Source organism: Phycodurus eques, chromosome 16, assembly GCF_024500275.1.
Source record: "Phycodurus eques isolate BA_2022a chromosome 16, UOR_Pequ_1.1, whole genome shotgun sequence".
Classification (NCBI taxonomy): Eukaryota; Metazoa; Chordata; class Actinopteri; order Syngnathiformes; family Syngnathidae; genus Phycodurus; species Phycodurus eques.
This window is the reverse complement of record NC_084540.1, coordinates 11,848,199-11,867,990: the sequence shown is the minus strand read 5'-3', so window position 1 is coordinate 11,867,990 and position 19,792 is coordinate 11,848,199. Positions and strand designations below refer to the sequence as shown.

General features: G+C 43.0%; 2 protein-coding genes across 3 annotated transcripts in view; both read left to right on the top strand.

Moving 5' to 3' along the window:
- Positions 1–8,751, top strand: part of grapa (GRB2 related adaptor protein a) — a 30,508-nt gene extending 21,757 nt beyond the window's left edge. The window contains exon 5 of the mRNA XM_061700549.1: positions 4,690–8,751. Within this exon, the coding sequence (XP_061556533.1) occupies positions 4,690–4,875 (186 nt within the window). The 3' untranslated portion in view covers positions 4,876–8,751. The remainder of the gene's footprint in view (positions 1–4,689) is intronic.
- A 5,786-nt stretch (positions 8,752–14,537) lies between these two features.
- Positions 14,538–19,792, top strand: part of LOC133414879 (protein FAM83G-like) — a 34,576-nt gene continuing 29,321 nt past the window's right edge. For both annotated transcript variants that reach the window (XM_061700573.1, XM_061700572.1), the window contains exon 1: positions 14,538–15,370. In XM_061700573.1, the coding sequence (XP_061556557.1) occupies positions 14,918–15,370 (453 nt within the window). In that variant the 5' untranslated portion in view covers positions 14,538–14,917. The remainder of the gene's footprint in view (positions 15,371–19,792) is intronic.

Genomic DNA, 19,792 nt, shown 5'->3' with positions numbered 1-19,792 from the left:
AATAATTTTTTTTGTCAGGTCTCACAATAGAGGTAGTGCTTCAGAATACAGCCTCATAAAAAACTGATTATTTTACCCGATGATCTAAAATAAACTTTTAACCCTACCTGAATGTATCTGCATAGAGTGCCGAATACGTTCCATGACAAGGAGACATCAAATTAGAAATCTGATTTCGCTAAAACAAATTAAACCTAATGACACTGAAAGGAGACATATTATGGATCTTTATTAAAACACTCAGAGAATAATATCAAATTTTATTCACCTTATCCTCACTAGGGTCGCGGGCGTGCTGGAGCCTATCCCAGCTATCTTTGGGGGAGAGGGTTAATTTGAGAACGAATTCATAGGGTGGGCTACGGAAAGTTTTGGGTGGGCTTGAGCCCACCCAAAATAGGTCTTGCCTCGGCACTGCTTTAAAGCAGCATTAAATTGAGTGGATGAATGTACGAGACTACAAGAAAACGCCAAACTGCTGATGATAACCTGTCGCCTCTTACATGAAAACCAGTTTACCAGCTTTTAATGATGCACTTTTACTTCCTTGTGTTTGTGTTGCAGCCGCCGCTCACAATTGTTGAACAGTGAACACTCACCTTCTGTAACACTCATTCAAATATAAAGCACAATAAGTACAAGCTCCAAATCTTTATTAACGCTAAATTGTACACCTTTATGGAAAGCCACCTACTGCTGTCACTATGCTTAATTAATTATTCATTCACGCAAACACAGGGAGAACATGCAAACTCCACACAGAAAGGTCAACCCCAGAACCTTTGATGGTGAGGCAGACATACTAAACACATGTCTCACACTGATTGCCCACAAACTGGCTTAATGCAAATTGGGAACAGTTTTTTTTCCCATAATCCAGATGACAAAATATAGTGTAACTTGCTTAGCAGCGGTAAATACAGTATGTACATCATTCTGTTAAAGCCACTTAACTAAGCAGATTGCAATACAAGTGATTATATAAAATGTTATGTAAATAATTCAGCTTTGTTTGGACCAAATGGGTGAATTTCACAGATGTAAACCAAGTCTGGTGTGACCGTCGAGAAAGTCACTCGAGTCACAATGCTTTTTGTGTCATCCGCCTTCTAAACTAATTCCACATCAGCTAATTACACGGCACAAGATCGCTTCTTATCTCATCATGGCAGGATGGGAAATGTTCTGTTTCTTCTCACTTCTCTCACCCACCCAAGCCTCCGACCCCTCCCCCCATATCGCTAATATCCTCGAGCCTCTAAGTGTACACTCCTAACAGAAAGCCTGTTAATGCAAAACTTACATCTCTGTTTGATACCGTGTGCATGGAACACTGTGTCGCGGGCCCATGTGGTATTGTTAATATATATTTTTTTCTTTTTACATTGGTGTATAGAACAAAGCTGTTGTCCCTTGATATTACAGAGCAATATACTGTATTTCACTGTCAATACAGTATGAACCGTTAGTTCGATAAACTGATAAAAACCTATATTTCTCCTTAATTATTGCTCCTCGCTGGCTTGCACAGGTAAAATGAAAAGCACTGTTGTCCACACAAAGCATCCAACCTTGGTGGTGCAAAACTGCAAACCCTCACAGAAGCAGTGGTAAGTGGTTATTTTTTTTTAATTTATGATACACGCTTATCGGTGTCTTTCAAGGGGAAACTCAACTAGCACCCACACATAGAATCAGATAACACACATGTCAGTATACAAGGAGAGATTCCGAGTCAAAGAGGTGGTGGTGCTGACGATACCTTGCTAAAGGGCACCTCGACAGTAATCAGCAAGCAGACTCTTCATCATCTTCTTCAACAACCAGTTGCTATAGTTATCCATCCATCCATCCATTTTCTGAACATCTTCTCCTCATTAGGGTCGCGGGCGTGCTGGAGCCTATCCCAGCGATCATCGGGTAGAAGGCGGGGTACACCCTGAACTGGTTGCCAGCCAATCGCAGGGCACATACAAACAAACAACCAATCGCACTCACACCTACGGGCAATTTAGAGTCTCCAATTAATGCATGTTTTTGGGATGTGGGAGGAAACCGGAGTGCCCGGCGAAAACCCACGCAGGCACGGGGAGAGCATGCAAATTCCATACAGGCGGGGCCGGGGATTGAACCCCGGTCCTCAAAACTGTGAGGCAGACGCTCTAACCAGTCGTCCACCGTGCCGCTGCTATAGTTATAATTGTTTTTATTTATTTAGTTTTGTTTTTTTGCCGTCGTAAGACCATCGTAAGACTCAAACCCTTGTCCTCCAACTCCAAAGCAGACGCTCTAACCAGTCGTCCACCGTGCCGCCTCCATTTAAATGTATATTTTAAAAAAATACTTTGCTCCAAATACAAGATGGGGGCTCTAGATTATACTGACCTACAACCAATTGGAATACAAAGTCAAACAATTACAAAGGAGACTGTCCTGCAAAATAATACTGTAAGTGTTGAAATCAACTTTTGTCAGTTAAGCCGAATTAACCAACTGGCCTAGCTCCCAAATAACTCATCCAAGCACAGGCTCATACTGTAGAGGTCTTGCTTTGTGCACGTATCTTATCTTAGCATCTCACATATTGCTCTGTACTCAGCACTTGGCTAGCTGTGCATGCACTCTCTGTTTTGTCATTTATTCTGTGCAATTGGTTTTACACTGATAAAAACTGTGCTGTCAAATATAGAACAAAGCGTATGTACCTTATTTTAATCTGTTGTTGTTTTTTTAAATCACCTACTACAAAGAGGAGCAGTAAGTCGTTGAATTTTCACTCAATATATATATTTTTAAACAAAATACATTTATCAACGCTAGACGTGTTACATCTGTGGCGTGCAGTCCAGATGTAAATACGAAACACCGTCAGTCTCTGGCATTATGTCTCCCTTCCAACCTCCTCGCCTCACAGGTCCTTCATTTATTATTCAACACGGGATGCAGGACAGTGCATAAGCGCCAAATGTCCCTGGAAATAGAACAGCAAAAGTCACTCACTCACGGAAACAGTCACCGGACAATTCATTGGGTACAATCAAATAATGCTAGATTTTTTAGATTACATCTCATTTTAGTTTCTAGGTGTGCCTAAACTTTTAAAATTTAAATTAGTCTGTATTACTGCATTACATTTGAGTCAAAAGTGACCATCACTTGTTCATTTCAATCTTGTCTACAGAGTTCACGGTGAGCTGCTTGCCTAAAAATATTACAGCTCCCACACAGACGGATGCTCAACTAGAATACATCAGTCAGTCCAGAGAGTTATTAGTCATCGCTGAATATTTAGTTGGATGTGTCGCCCCGGTTCTGTGCTGCTGTCTTCATAAGAACTCCCTCTGTGGTTGACGAATTGACGAGCATGGTGAGCGAGTCGTTCTCACACCGCCTCACATTTCTGAGGTTGGGATTTTGATTACAGGCTCCGGTCCATCTGTGTGGAGTTTGCATGTTCTTCCTGTGCTAGAGTGAGTTTTCTCCACGCATGTTGGGTTAATGAAGACTCTAAATTGTCCTTCGGTGTGATTGAGAGTGTTAATGGTTGTTGGTCTATTTGTGCCCTGTGATTGGCTGACGGCCAGTCCAGAGTGTATGCTGCCTCTCGCTCAAAGGCAGCTAGGATAGGCTCTAGCTCGCCCGTGACCCTAATGAGGACAAGTGTAATAGAAAATTAATGGGTGGATAATTTAAACAGGACAATAGCCACTATTGTGCTTAAACAAAATCATCTGCACAACCACTACACTCTATAAAATATGAGCCAACAGAGATGTTGTTTCAAATAGATAGTTGCTTGGTTTAAGGGAACTGTCAGAGAAGTACTGACATTTTATTGCATGTACAATATTCCATGTCAGGAGTAGATAACCTATGATCAATTATTATTGGTATTTGCATCACAGTTTCTTATTTGAATGATGTGTATGTGGAGAAAAAATAATATCCATCCATCCATCCATTTTCTTTACCGCTTATCCTCACTAGGGTCACGGGCTGCTGGAGCCTGTCCCAGCTATCTCCGGGCGGGAGGCGGGGTACACCCTGAACCGGTCGCCAGCCAATCGCAGGGCACATAGAAACTAACAACCATACGCACTCACATTCACACCTACGGGCAATTTAGAGTCTTCAATCAACCTACCAAGCACGTTTTTTTTGGGATGTGGGAGGAAACCGGAGTGCCTGGAGAGAACATGCAAACTCCACACAGGTGGGGCCGGGATTTGAACCCCAGTCCCCAGAACTGTGAGGCAGATGTGCTAACCAGTTAATCACCGTGCCGGCACAAAAGTAAAATAATTTCTTCAATTATTTTTAAGTTTTTTGTTCAGTTAACAGTTAAATTTGAGCTGACTTTATAATTGGAACCTGACTGTTCTATTAAACATTTACAATGTATGTAGTATGTACTGTATGCAATCTAGTATCTTACCTAAACAACTGGAGATACCCACTGGGATAGACTGCAGTCCTCTACAACGGTAAAATAAATTGTGGTCGTCAACAGCGATGCATGTCTAATTATTCTACTTAAGAAGGATCTATGTGTGCCTAAAATACATGCACTGAGGCATTACTAATATGTCTGCAAACATGCAAAATTTGTTCAGTGTTTAATACTGATCTCTCCTTCTTCCTCCTTCTGCTTGTTACTTCCTGCTCCATCATTCTCATGCTCTTTGGCAGCGTCCTCACCATGCCCACGCTCTCTTCGACTTCAACCCTCACCACCCCTCACAGCTACGTTTCCTGCGGGGTGACGTCATCGAGCTCATTGACTGCTCCGACTCATTGCGCTGGAGGGGCCGTTGCCACGGACACGTGGGCTACTTCCCCCCGGAGTATGTCCAGCCTGTTTACCACTGCCAGTGAGCCCACACACATAAGTGGGCCTCCTCGTCCACATCACTTCCACCGCTCCACTGCTCTTGGCTCCCAGTCATCTTTGGTGCAGATGGCATGCCGATTGAGGAGTGATGCAATCATTAACAAAACTCCGGGTTATCACATCCTGAGCAAAACCTCTGCCCAATCAGCTGTGACAAGCACAGCATCTACTCCAGCCCATATTCGTCAGATATATAGAAATATTACATCAGTGGCACCATTCATGGTGGAAAACTCACAAATACTTGCAGGCCTAATAATAGTCAGGATTGGTGGAGGTTAAACAAAATGAAGATGGAACATAACGTTGTTAGAGGAACCTGCAGATGAATCAGCCCACCCACTCATCAATTTGTTGTCAAGTTGAGAGACAAGTGAAATTGTGTTTTGAATATTTGGACCAAGTGGTCGGAAAAAAGACAGCACACTTCTCTGGACGAAGACGTGGGTTTCTGTGTATATACAGTACTTGCAGTGCAGAAATAAGAATTTGAATGCATGCCTATGTATGAGGGTGAATGTGTGTGTTTGTGTGTGTATGTGGGGGGTTATGGTGTGATGATGTAAACAGCTCTTTACTCTGTGAACCATGTTTCTGCCATATAGTTGTAGTATTCTGTACAAAAACGAATGCACTAGTGGAAAATTCTAAATCTAACCATAACCACTTTGACCAAATGACAAAACATAACATTTCCACAATGTTTGTGGAGAGCAATGGCACTGAAAAGTTATATCATGCTGAACTTCATATACAATACAATATACAAGAGCACATTGTATTGATCTGTATTGATCACTGAAAAGAATCCACTTTGGTTTACAAATGTCATTGAACCCTTGCAGTTCACATTTGCTTGCTCTTAGGGACCAATCCCCGACACAGACAGTGAAAATAATTTGCAAACAATGGCTGCCCCTCCCCTCCAAAAAAAGTGTTTATAAATTGTCTAGCTTGGTAGTTTCAACCCTAAATATTCCCCAAACGACAATCCCTAACCAAAATAACCATCCATCCATTTTCTTTCGCTTATCCAAGGTCGGTTCGCGGCGGCAGTAGCTTTAGCAGGGACACCCAGACTCTTCCGGGGGGATCCCGAGGCGCTCCCAGGCCAGCCGAAAGACATAGTGTCTCCAGCGTGTCCTGGGTCTGTCCCAGGGTCTCCTCCTGGTGGACGTGCCCGGAACACCTCACCAGGGAGGCGTCCGGGAGGCATCCGAATCAGATGCCCCAGCCACCTCATCTGGCTCCTCTCGATGTGGAGGAGCAGCGGCTCTACTCTGAGTCCCTCCCGGATGACCGAGCTTCTCACCTTATCTCTAAGGGAGAGCCACCCTGCGGAGGAAACTAATTTCGGCCGCTTGTATCCGGGATCTTGTTCTTTCGGTCATGACCCACAGCTCGTGACTAGAAGTGAGGGGAGGAACATAGATCGAGCGGTAAATAGGTTCGCCTTTCGGCTTAGCTCCTCCTTCACCACATCGGACCCATACAAAGTCCGCATTACTGTAGACGCTAAACCGATCCGCCTGTCGATCTCCCGTTCCATTCTTCCCTCAATCGTGAAAAAGACCCAAAGATACTCCTCCACTTGGGGCAGGATCTCATCCCCGACCTGGAGAGGGCACGCCACCCTTTTCCGACTGAGGACCATGGTCTCAGATTTGGAGGTGCTGATTCACATCCCAGCCGCTATACACTCGGCTGTGAACTGCTCCAGTGAGTGTTGGCGATCACGGCTTGATGAAGCCAACAGAACCACATCATCTGCAAAAAGCAGAGATGGAATAATGAGCCCACCAAAGCGGACCCCCTCCACGCCTCGGCTGCGCCTTGAAATTCTGTCCATAAAAGTTATGAACAGAATCGGTGACAAAGGGCAGCCTTGGCGGAGTCCAACTCTCACCAGAAATGAGTCCGACTTACTGCCGGATGTGCGGACCAAACTCTGACTCCAGTCGTACGGGGACCGAACAGCCCGTATTAAGGGGTTCGGTAGCCCATACTCCCGAAGCACTCCCCACAGAACTCCCCGAGGGACACGGTCGAACGCCTTCTCCAAGTCCACAAAACACATGTAGACTGGTTGGGCGAACTCCCGTGCACCCTTGAGGACCCTGCCAAGGGTGTAGAGCTGGTCCACTGCTCCTTCTGGATCTGAGATTCGGCTTCCTGACGAACCCTCCTCTCCAGCACCCCTTAATAGACCATACCAGGGAGGCTGAGGAGAGTGATCCCCCTGTAGTTGAACCACACCTTCTCCAGTCCCCCTTCTTAAAAAGGGAGACCACCACCCCAGTCTGCCAATCCAGAGGCACTGTCCCCGATGTCCATGCGATGTTGTAGAGGCGTGTCAACCAGGACGCTACAACATCCAGAGCCTTTAGAAACTCCAGGCGAATCTCATCCACCTCCGGGGCCTTGCCACCGAGGAGCTTTTTAACCACCTCGGTGACCTCAACCCCAGAGATAGGAGAGCCCGCCTCAGAGAACCCAGACTCCGCTTCCTCATGGGAAGGCATGTCAGTGGAATTGAGGAGGTCTCCGAAGGTCTCAGACATTGAAATAAAATTTGTTTAAATGTTTATTTGTTTGTAATTTTTATTTTGTACTATTTACAATAATCCAGTATATTCCAAGTAAGACTGAGCATTGTATAAATGTTTTCTGTCGCAACAACTAGTTCGAGAGAGCCACAGGTATTTGATGACACCTGTGAGTCATTTCAATAAAGTGAGCAATGTTGTCCTTTTCACCTGGAGGTTGATCATTACTGTGGCATTAAAATATAGTAACAAAATAAAGTGGGGTATACACATACTGTGTTTTAACATCTTACCTGTTTTTTTAAAATCAGCTTGACGGATCCGACAGTAGGCGGGCTGCGCCAGTGTGGATGTATTTACAGCTGACTTCATTCGCCGCCAATGAAAGCGGCTCTTCTCATTCCCTTTAAATTACTTTCTCGACAGAGACGTCTCTGTGCGGAAGACCAACATGCGTAATAGCAGCGATTTGTGCGTGAGTAGAGCATTGTCACTGCTCTTGGCCAGTGTGGCAACAGACAATGTGAGCGGGTCCCCGTGTTAAATACAGAATGAGTTTAATAAACGCTGGCGACTTAAACATGTCCGCGGACATGAGTATTTGTCTGCCTGTGCCCCAATCAAATTCACCAAATTCGCGTTAGACCAGGGGTCTACCTTGCACCAGTGTCTAGACGTGGTCTGTGCAGGTGTTAGTTTAGACCACATTTCTGCCAACCAAATTGTCACTCCGCCAGGTGCATCAACAAGCAAAATCCCCCATAGACCAGAACACACAGATTGGCGCAGAACAGTCTGCCAAATTAGCAAACGTGCAGCGAGCCTTGTACTTGCACGGAAATCTAAATTTCCCTGCATTTGCGCCCCACCACAGATGCACTGTTGACAAAAATAAAGCCCAGAGTGTTAAACTCTTTTTTCACCATTTTAATTTTCCTGATTTTTTTGGCCGAGGCTAAAATGGTATCCAGTGACACACTTTGATGACCTGCATTTCAGTCGCTATCCAGCGCAATTGGAAATCACTTAAGTAAGTTATAATTACTTGGCCCATTTCTAGCACTACAGCATGTAGATAGCAAGCTAAGTATGCTTACAACCTGGAAATGCATCTTCCCTGGTTGCCACAATTTACAGAACAGCTTTATGTCGTTTAGTCACAAGTTTTATGTACAGTAGTTTGTGTTATTCAGGCTACGGTAAGATGTTGGAATGCAAAGCATTGTGAGTATATAACTAGCAGGAAGTATTTGTTAAAATTTCTGTCATGTCGTGTCACCTACAGATAAAATGATGGATGCCGCCATGTTTAATAAACGGTTGACTTTCCCTAAAGTGTCTCTGTTCTCTGGACCAAAACACCAACACAACACCAGCTAAGGAGGTGACGCCGCAGACGAGCCCGCTACTCGTCCATCAACCAAAAGGAGTCCCGGTTACCCCACTGACTAGCTGGTGGCAAGCGCCTCTTGTTGTGTTTTGGATAGCTCCGCGACAACCTGGTGGGATGTATTCCAGATATATTTTCATGGCTCAAACTAGGGGTGTGTCGGCATAAGGAAGATGCATGTAGACGTAGTGGTTTTGACTGAGAGTTGACCGTGGCATGTTTTCAGCGCATTCAGCTTACACGGCTATAACGTTTAGTAGTGGAAATGCCAATTGAATTTTCCTGATTTTGAAACCTCATTTTACACACTTGGAGATCTTTGGCAGGGTTGTTAACAACACTCTTATCTGTGGTGTGTCAAATTTACAAGACATTTTTATTTTCAATTTGAAAGGACTTTAAAGACAAGGTGGTATTGAAGAAAACATCTGATGACATTTTCTGACAAAAAAATAAATTGTACTCGAAACCACTTATTTGTGTCATCCAACTATTACTTAAGGCTAATTCAAACAACCCACATAATCGCTAAAGAGTAACTGTACTGCCAATAGGAGCATGGGAAAACTATGACGACACACTAGCTATTGCAGTGCATTCTGACACTTGTAGTATCAGTAGTCGTAACGTAGTAGTATCAGTAGTCGTAACGGAACACTTCAGAAAACCAATGTCAGTAAATACAGTTCGGCGCTACATCCGTAAGTGCAACTTAAAGCGAAAGCCATTTATCAACAACACACAGAAACGCCGCCGGCTTCTCTGGGCCCGAGCTCATCTAAGATGGACTGATGCAAAGTGGAAAAGTGTTCTGTGGTCTGACGAGTCCATCCATCCATCCGTCCATTTTCTGAGCTGCTTATCCTCACAAGGGACACGGGAGCGCTGGAGCCTATCCCAGCTATCATCGGGCAGGAGGCAGGGTACACCTGAACTGGTTGCCAGCCAATCGCAGGGCACACCTACGGGCAATTTAGAGTCTTCAATTAACCTACCATGCATGTTTTTTTGGGATGTGGGAGGAAACCAGAGTGCCCGGAGAAATCCCACGCAGGCACGGGGAGAACATACAAACTCCACACACCGGGGATTGAACCCCGGTCCGCAGAACTGTGAGGTAGACGCTCTAACCAGTCGGCCACCGTGCCGAAGAGGAAAAGAACCATCCGGACTGTTATGGACGCAAAGTTCAAAAGCCAGCATATGTGATGGTATGGGGCTCTGCTAGTGCCAATGGCATGGGTAACTTATACATCTGTGAAGGCACCATTAATGCTGCAAGGTAAATACAGGTCTTGGAGAAACATATGCTGCCATCCAAGCAATGTCTTTTTTGTGGACGCCCCTGCTTATTTCAGCAAGACAATGCCAAACCACATTCTGCACATATTACAACAGCGTGGCTTCGTAGTAAAAGAGTGCAGGTACTACACTGGCCTGCCTGGAGTCCAGACCTGTCTCCCATTGAAAATGTGTGGCGCATTATGAAGCGTAAAATACGACGACAGAGACCCCGGACTGTTGAACAGCTGAAGCTGTACGTCAAGCAAGAATGGGGAAAAAATCCACCTACAAAGCATCAACAATTAGTGTCCTCAGTTCCCAAATGTTTATTGAATGTTGTTAAAAGAAAAGGTGATGTAACACAGTGGTAAACATAACCCTGTCCCAGCTTTTTTGGAACGTGTTGCAGCCATAAAATTTTAAGTTAATGATTATTTGCCTAAAAACAATAAAGTGGATCGGTTTGAACAGTAAATATCTTGTCTTTGTAGTGTATTCAATTAAATATAGATTGAAAATGATTTGCAAATCATTGTATTCTGTTTTTATTTATGTTTAACACAACGTCCCAACTTCATTAGAATTGGGGTTGTACATGAACTGAGGTTGAACACTTTTTTATCCATATTTTTCCTGAAGATTTTTAATCTAAACTGGCAGACATTCAAATGTTGTATTGTTTTGCACTAGACTGGTAATTGTATTTTGCACTAATTAAAATGTATTTAGGGATTATAAATAATGCAATGTTTCCACTGTTTATAGCATATATACATACAAAAGATTAAAGAATCTCATGCTGAACCAAACTGATCACTTTAAGAACTGTTGAGTTGCATGGCAGCTGTAGCCTATTGTATTAGTTTAGTGTGGTATAGGCTCAGCTCGAAAAATGGCGAGTGTATGTTATCAATTAAAATTTATGTAATTCTTTGCGTCAATGAGTTGATGTTTTACAAACCCACACATACAGAGTCAGACACACACACAATGCATGCCATTTTGAATGATAGCCCGGTTGTTAGTTGACTTGTGCTATGTGAAGAATGTGGTGCTGTTTCTCTCACCAGGATGTTAGATTTGAGCTTGTGCAGGAAATGTGGTCACATGTGGAAATTCCCCTTTGTCGCTTCTGATCAATTAATTTTCTCTCATGTTTCCTGTGTAGTTTTTTTTATAATGATATATTTACAGTATACTTTAACTGTGCTATTCTTCAAATGTTCCTGACAGTCATAAGGAATTTGGATGTGTTTAGGAGTCAAAAGGTGGGACAGAAATAGCTCCTATTTAATTAATGCTTTTAAAAATAAATTTGCTGAGTCACTTCAAAGCATGTGAGACAAAACAAATGCTCTTTCTGTGTGTCATATTTGTGTCACACACAAGCTGGAAGACGGTGTATAAAAAGTACTTCATTGCTGACATCACCGCAAAGCATCACACACAGAAGAACCCATGACACATGCCAGAATATAAAACAGTGTACAACAGTGTTTAATGGGGTTGTAGTGAAAGAGAAAATAACGAGGAAGAGAATTAAAACAAGAGAATGCAGAGAAGAAGAAGCAATAGATCAACAGCTGGCATGCAAGTGACAGTTACAAAGTGAGAGGTGTGTGATGGGAAAGTCTAAGAGCTGAGGAGTCGCTGATATTCTTGGGATGTGAAGCCAAAAAATTGTTAAACCAGTTTAACCGACTTGCAGCTTTGGGCAGTCTAATGACAGGAGTTTGCAGCACACGCATCTTGCTTATCAGCAGTCAAATAAGTAGTTGAACTGTTCAAACAATACCGGGAAATCAAAGGTGCGATTGGCAACCTATTGCTATATTTTTAATATGATTTATTTCATAAGCTAAAAAATATAATGAAAGAGGGAAAACAATTTAAATTGAGCCCCCAAATTCCCCCAACTTCTGATTAAAGTCAGCAAAGGCTCAGACGTCGCTAAAACATGAACAGGACCGATTATCCTGTGGTGTCGGGTGTGTTGGGAGGGATGTTTCCTCCCCAATCTGATAAGAAAACTGTTGGGGCCAATGGTCGTAAATGTTAAATGTTCAACATTTATGATCGTAAATCCTTATGCGTGTGGTCAACACCAAGGTTGGCCAATCTATGGACTCTGTGCAGTGGCGGTTCTAGGGAAGGCCAAGGGGGCCAGCACACCCTTAGCACTGTGCCTGGACCCAACTGTGGTCCCCCCCTACCTCTGTACAATGTTTCAATGCAGTAATGTAGTAAGATTTGTGTTAAATTGCGTCAATGTAATGGGCACATCACGTGCTGACTTGAAATAGTCTTAGTCCCTTAGGCTTTAGAATGCATTGAAAGAATATTGATTTTAAAAAAATACAATTAATTAATGCAATTAATAAATACCACTTATAAATACAATGAAGCAATTTACCCAATATAGTGTGTGCGTGTGTGTGCGTTTTAAACTGTGTCCCTCCCCACCTCTCAGTAAAACCGGTCTAGAACTGCCACTGACTTTGTGATGGTGCTATGAAATGGAACTATAGTCAATCTGTAACATTTGCACAACCAACATTGTCCCAGATGATCGCACTACTCGTCACTTTAAACCGCATACACTCCTTGAAGTCTCAGCGCCCTTTGCACAATGGTCATTGCACCGGACTATTGCAATATTAGTCATTCGAACTGCTCTAAGTGCTAGAGGACTCTGCATCTTTTTGCACAATTCTTTTTTGTCAATGTCTTTATGTCCCCAAAGTGTTCTGTAAATTGACTGTCTGTTGTACTAGAGCGGCTCCAACTACCGGAGACAAATTCCTTGTGTGTTTTGGACATACTTGGCAAATAAAGATGATTCTGATTCTGATTCTGATTTGGCAGCAGCTTGAAGGTATTGCTGAAGAAAAATATAGGAGCAACTGGTCATGTTGAGCGCTCGTATAGCATGTGCTCCAAGTCATTTACCACAATAAGAATAACAAGGAAAAGCATTTGCAACCAACATTTAGTTACAAGAAAAGCTAACAATTAGCTTTGCTTCTTTCATTAGTTATTTTAGAAATATCACATAGAGATCAACACTTTCTGCAAATAGCGAAAATATGTGAGTAATTGACACCACTCATCAGCACCACTAATTGACACCATTTACAATCATGGAACGATGCCACAAGATGACTTTTGTCGAAATGAAACGCCTCAATTTGCTTCACATAGTTCCGTGGCACGAAGATGCCACAAGTTGGTCGAAAAAAAACACTACTTTTGTCTTAATGAAGCTCGTCAATCTTGCTTCAAATACTGTAGTTCCGTGGCACCAAGACGCCCACAAGCGAGTGCCAATGTAATACTTTTATTGCACTGGCCTGAGCACAAAAAAAGCAACTATAGGTGAATTTACTCAGCTAATGCTAAAAATGTTAATAGATGTGAATGCCGAACAGCAAAGAGGCTGCGGTTTTCTGCACTACTCTTTCTTATTATTTTCTGGGAGTCTGTTTGCCCTGTGACACCATGCTGTGTCCAACAGGTCAGTTTTGGTACTACGACAGACATCTGGTTTGGGGAAGAAACTCGTGGTTACAATATTATGTTTATGTGTGTGGTGTGCTGTGTTGGTCATTTTCTTCCTTGCAATGTGTGGGGTCTTATATTTGAAAAAAAACTGTCAAGATATTAAAAACAGGTGTGTGTTTAGCCTTCTTTTTGTGGTGGATGTCAACCAAGCTGTCCTCAAGGTTTCACAGTGGCAACATTTTCATTGTGTACAACTGAATGTGATAATCTCTTGAAAAGTGTCCAACTTCATTTAACTCTTTGTTGGATATAGTCGACCATATGTAAGGTGTGGACAATAGACGTTTTAGTCTTGTAAACAATCCTTACTGTGTTGAAATACACTGCTCAAAAAATAAGGAACCCAGTGACGAAGTCCTCCTGGACAAAAAACAAAAACAAATGTTTTTTTTTTTAAAAAAACCTTGCATTCTTTAACTATAGCGCCCTGTACAGTTTGTTGTCTATGTATTTGTTTTTGCTTGTATTTTGATTTGTTTTACTCTGCTGCCAGGCTGGCATTGCAAATGAGAATATGTTATCAGTTGCCTTACCTGGACAAATAAATAGATAAATAAATGTTTGACTTTGTCAACACACCTCATAGCCCCACTAAAATAATTCCAAATGCTGTTTGCTGCACCATATGATTGACTTGTTTCCCGTTGATCCTTTTTGAAATCTGACTTTCCCATGCTGGCACAAGAGGAAGAATCAGAACCTTGGCAGAACAGGTAAAACAATGTCGCATGCTTCTGCCGGTGGTTTTCAGCGCAGCGACTAATGATTTAATGAAAGTTTCAAAGGTGGTGGGTGCATCACTTAGTCTCGCCTTTATACTAACACAATCTGTTCCCCCATCCAGTCTACGCCCAGTGCTGCAAATCACTGCGGGTCACGTAAGGGAAGGTGTGTGTGTTTCGGTGCCAAGGGCACACCTGTCGGGCGGTGCCTCGGAAGAAGCGTCACCCACGTCTCTCGACCGTCGCCCGGCTGGGCTGAGTGCTCATCACGAGATGACTCTCCAGGCAATGGGAGGCTCGTAATGTAACATGGCAGTTGTTAACTATTCCATTACAGTGTTAGACGGAGTGTTTTTTAACTGCTCTGAAGCTCAGCTTACCCGCTGTTTGAATTCAAACGACAACATTTTCACGCAGCCAGGAGTATACCGGCGTTCACGAAAGTGGTCTCGTTGACTTGTTGGAAGCTTACGCGTTTTGTTCTTGATTTTTTTCTTCTTCTTCTAATATCTTGAGGTTTATCATGGCTCTGTCCCAGATTCAGTGCCTAGACGACAACAACGTGAACCTGCGGACTAACGAGTCCAAACCGGAATTCTTTTATAGCGAGGACCAGAGACTCGCACTGGAGGTTCTGCTCCGCGAAGGTCGCGAAGCCTTCGCGAAGTTCCTGGATGAACGCCACATGCGGAGCTTCCTTTCGGACCTGGAGCAGGAAACTCTCACTAAGACGCTGGAGCCTTATGACCCCGGCTCGGAGCTCTTCCCGGAGGATGCCGAAGAAAACGAGCCGCCGCTGTCGCTGCACTACTGGCCGGAGTTGTCGGACATGTCCATCCCGCAGATGGACTTGGGGTGGCCGTACACTGACTCCTACCGCGGGGTGACGCGCACCACAGTGTACACGCAACCGCCGCTGGAGGGTCAGACCCACATCAAGGAAATTGTCAGACGAATGATCGCACAGGCGCAAAAGGTGCGATAACCTGCCAACTTGAGCGGTCTCCTACATTTGTATGAACTTAGCATTATTATTATTATTATTTTTTGCAAAGCAGCAAAGCGCCAGTGTTTAACATAACGTTTAATGTGGAAGTGTTTTGTTAACCAAAAAAATACAAAGCCAAGAAGTGTATGGTTGCACCTTGGGTAAAGTGGGAGGTAATGAAAGACAAATATTTCGATACTGTACTTATAGTAGATTTTCAGATACCTGTACTTTGTATTTAAATTTCTGACGACTTTTAAATAACTCCTCCCAACATCTGAAAACAAATATCTGTAATTTACATTTCTTACTTTAAAATATGCTTGACATGACATCAAAATATAAATAAAATAAATACAATACAAAATATTAACTCATAAAAGAATCATACTAAAAATAAAATAAAAGTTTGATGACCGTGTTTTGTTAAGACAGTAATAGTATGGAATGGCAATGCCAATTCCTTTGCTTTTGTTGTATACTGAAAACATTTGGGTTTCAGATCAAGAGATGATTGAGACAAAAGTTCAGAATTACATCTTTTATTTCGTGGTATTTACATCGTAATGTGTTAAACAACTCAGGACAGAGCACCTTTTGTTTGAACCCACCCACTTTTCAAGTGAGCAAACGTATTGGGACATGTGACTGTTGCATGTTTCGAGTTGCTCAGGTGTTGCCTTTTAGATTGATTGCTTGAACATTAAATAGTGCATGTTTTTGGCTTTGGGTTTCACCTGTGAAAACTGCATTTGCTGTTAAGCAAACCTTTTTGAAGCTAAGAGGGAAAATTGATCAGAGCCATTGCACAAACATTAGGCATAGCCAATACAACAATATGGAATGTCCTGAAAAAGAAAGAACCTACTGGTGTACTGAGCAACAGACATCGAACAGGTCGGCCAAGGGTATCAACAGCAGTTGATGACAGAAACATTGTGAATGCTGTGAAGAAACACCCAAAGACAACAGTTAGTGACATCACTGCCAACCTCCACAAGGCAGGAGTGAAGGTATCACAATCCACTGCTCGAAGTAGACTTCAAGAAAAGAAATATACAGGCCATACCACAAGATGCAAACCACTCATCAGCAAAAACAATCTGAAGTCCAGATTGGATTTTGCAAAGTAGTACAGAGATGACCCACAAACGTATTGGAACAAAAGTTTTATGGACTGATGAGACCAAGATTAACCACTGCCAAAGTTATGGAAAGGCCAAAGTATGGAGAAAGAAATTATCTGTTTATGATCCAAAACACACAAGCTCATCTGTAAAGCATGGTGGAGGTAATGTCATGGCTTGGGCTTGCATGGCTGCTTCTGGAATGGGCTCACTAGTTATTATTGATGATGTAACTCATGATGGTAGCAGCAGAATGAATTCTGAAGTCGATAAAACCATTTTGTCTGGGAATTTACATAAAAATGCATTCAAACTAATCTTGAGAAGCTTCATCATGCAACAAGACAATGACCCAAAACACACTGCCAACACAACAAAGGACTTCATCAGGAGGGAAAAGTGGTAGGTCTTAGACTGGCGAAGTCAATCACCAGCCCTTAACCCAAATAGACCATGCATTTTACCTCCTGAAAAGGAGACTGAAGGCAGAAACCCCAGAAACAAACAAGAACTGAAAGAGGCTGCAGTAAATACCTGGAAAAGCATTTAAAATGAAGAATGCAACTGTCTGGTAAAGTCAATGGGTCACAGGCTTGATGCAGTTATTGCAACTAAATATTAAATGTTATTCACTTTAAATTAAATGTTATTCACTTTAAGGTCATTTAATAATGTCTGTTCCAATACCTTTGCTCACTTGAAAAGTAGGTGGCTTCAAACAAAAGGTGTTGTGTTCTGTCCTGAGTTGTTCAACACATCCATCCATCCATCAATTTTCTGAGCCGCTGATCCTCACTAGGGTCGCAGGCGTGCGCTGGAGCCTATCCCAGCTGTCATCGGGTAGGAGGCGGGGTACACCCTGAACTGGTTGCCAGCCAATCGCAGGGCACATACAAACAGACAACCATTCACACTCACATGCACACCTACGGGCAATTTAGAGTCTCCAATTTATGCATGTTTTTGGGGATGTGGGAGGAAACCGGAGTGCCCGGAGAAAACCCACGCAGGCACGGGGAGAACATGCAAACTCCACACAGTCGGGGCCGGGGATTGAACCCTGGTCCTCAGAACTGTGAGGCTGACGCTCTAACCAGTCGCCCACCGTGCCGCCTTGTTCAACACATCTAGATGTAAATACCATGAAATAAAACTGGAATGTTGAACCTTTGTCTCATATTCATCTTATGATCTGAAACCCAAATGTCTTCAGTATACAATAAAATAAAGTATTTGACCTAGCCGTTGCAATACCTTTGGAGGGGACGATACACAGGTATGACCCTTAACCCCAGCTGCTATAGGCTTTTGGCTGCAATACTGTAGAAGACAAACAATACCTGTAAAGCAGGGGTTCTCAACTGTTGTTACCATGGATCCGCATTTTCCTACTGTCGCTAAGTCTCGACCCACTTTTATAGAGGTTAAGAACAATTAACAACATTTGTTTGAAAATAGCCTATAAAAATATGTCTTTCATATTTTAAACATAACTACACATTTACATGTTCACAGTGCATTTCAGAGCACCTGATTAGGAAACTGAGGAGGAACATGACAACTGCATGTCCGAAAATTAAATATCACAGGTACAAAAAAAATACAGCCACAAAATGTCTTGCAGTCCCTTAATATGTTCCATGTAGGAACTTGGCATCATACAGACGCATATGAAATATGAATACATGTAAGCTACACCTTTTCTTTTAACAACATTCAATAATCTTATGGTAACTGAGGACACGAATTGTTGAAAGCTTTGCAGGTGGAATTCTTTCCCAATCTTGTTTGATGTACAGCTTCAGCTGTTCAACAGTCCGGGGTCTCCATTGTCGTATTTCACGCTTCATAATATGCCACACATGGGAGACAGGTCTGGACTCCAGGCAGGCCAGTCTAGTACCCGCACTCTTTTACTACGAAGCCACGCTGTTGTAACACGTGCAGAATGTGGTTTGGCATTGTCTTGCTGAAATAAGCAGGGGCGTCCATGAAAAAGACGTTGCTTGGATGGCAGCATATGTTTCTCCAAAACCTGTATGTACCTTTCAGCATTAATGGTGCCTTCACAGATGTGTAAGTTACCCATGCCTTGGCACTGACACAGCCCCATACCATCACAGATGATGGCTTTTGAACTTTGCGTCCATAACAGTCCGGATGGTTCTTTTCCTTTTTGGCCCGGAGGAGACGATGTCCACAATTTCCAAAAACAATTTGAAATGTGGACTCGTCAGACCACAGAACACTTTTCCACTTTTCATCAGTCCATCTTAGATGAGCTCGGGCCCAGAGAAGGCGGCGGCGTTTCTGGGTGTTGTTGATAAATGGCTTTTGCTTTGCATAGTAGAGTTTCAAGTTGCACTTACGGATGTAGCTCCCAACTGTATTTACTGACATTGGTTTTCTGAAGTGTTTTCCTGAGACCATGTGGTGATATCCTTTACACATTGATGTCGGTTTTTGATGCAGTGCCGCCTGATGGATTGAAGGTCACGGGCATTCAATGTTGGTTTTTGGCCTTGCCTCTTACATGCAGTGATTTCTCCAGATTCTCTGAAACCTTTGATGATATAATGGACCGTAGATGATGAAATCCCCAAATTCCTTGCAATTGTACATTGAGGAACATTGTCCTTAAACTGTTCGACTATTTTCCCATGCACTTGTTCACAAAAAGGCGAACCTCGCCCCATCTTTGCTTGTGAATGACAGCAATTCAGGGAAGCTCCTTTTATGCCCAATCATGACAGCCACCTGTTCCCAATTAGCCTGTTCCACTGTGGGATGTTCCAAACATGTGTTTGATGAGCATTCCTCAACTTTCTGTCTTCTTTTTTGCCACCTGTCCCAGCTTTTTTGGAACTTGTTGCAGCCATAAAATTCTAAGTTAATGATTATTTGCTCAAAACAATTAAGTTTATCAGTTTGAACATTAAATATCTTGTATTTTTAGTGTATTCAATTAAATATAGGTTGAACATTATTTACAAATCATTGTATTCTGTCACGTGTGGGGAGTAGCTGGACCCAAGAGCAGGCGAAGGCAGATGTAAAAATGATGAACAGTTTATTGAGCAAAGGTTATGGAGGTGGTCCTGGATGTGTTGGCAGGCGGTGCCGTGGACAGGTGGTAGGCAGTGGACAGAACAGGTGGCTGGCTTGGTGGCAGGAATGACATGGGTCAGGAACACACGGGAGCACTGGGAACGAGGAGACACAAGAGTGAAGGGAACGAGTAGTTTAGTGGCTTACTTCAGTACGGTGGGCCGTGATACCGCTA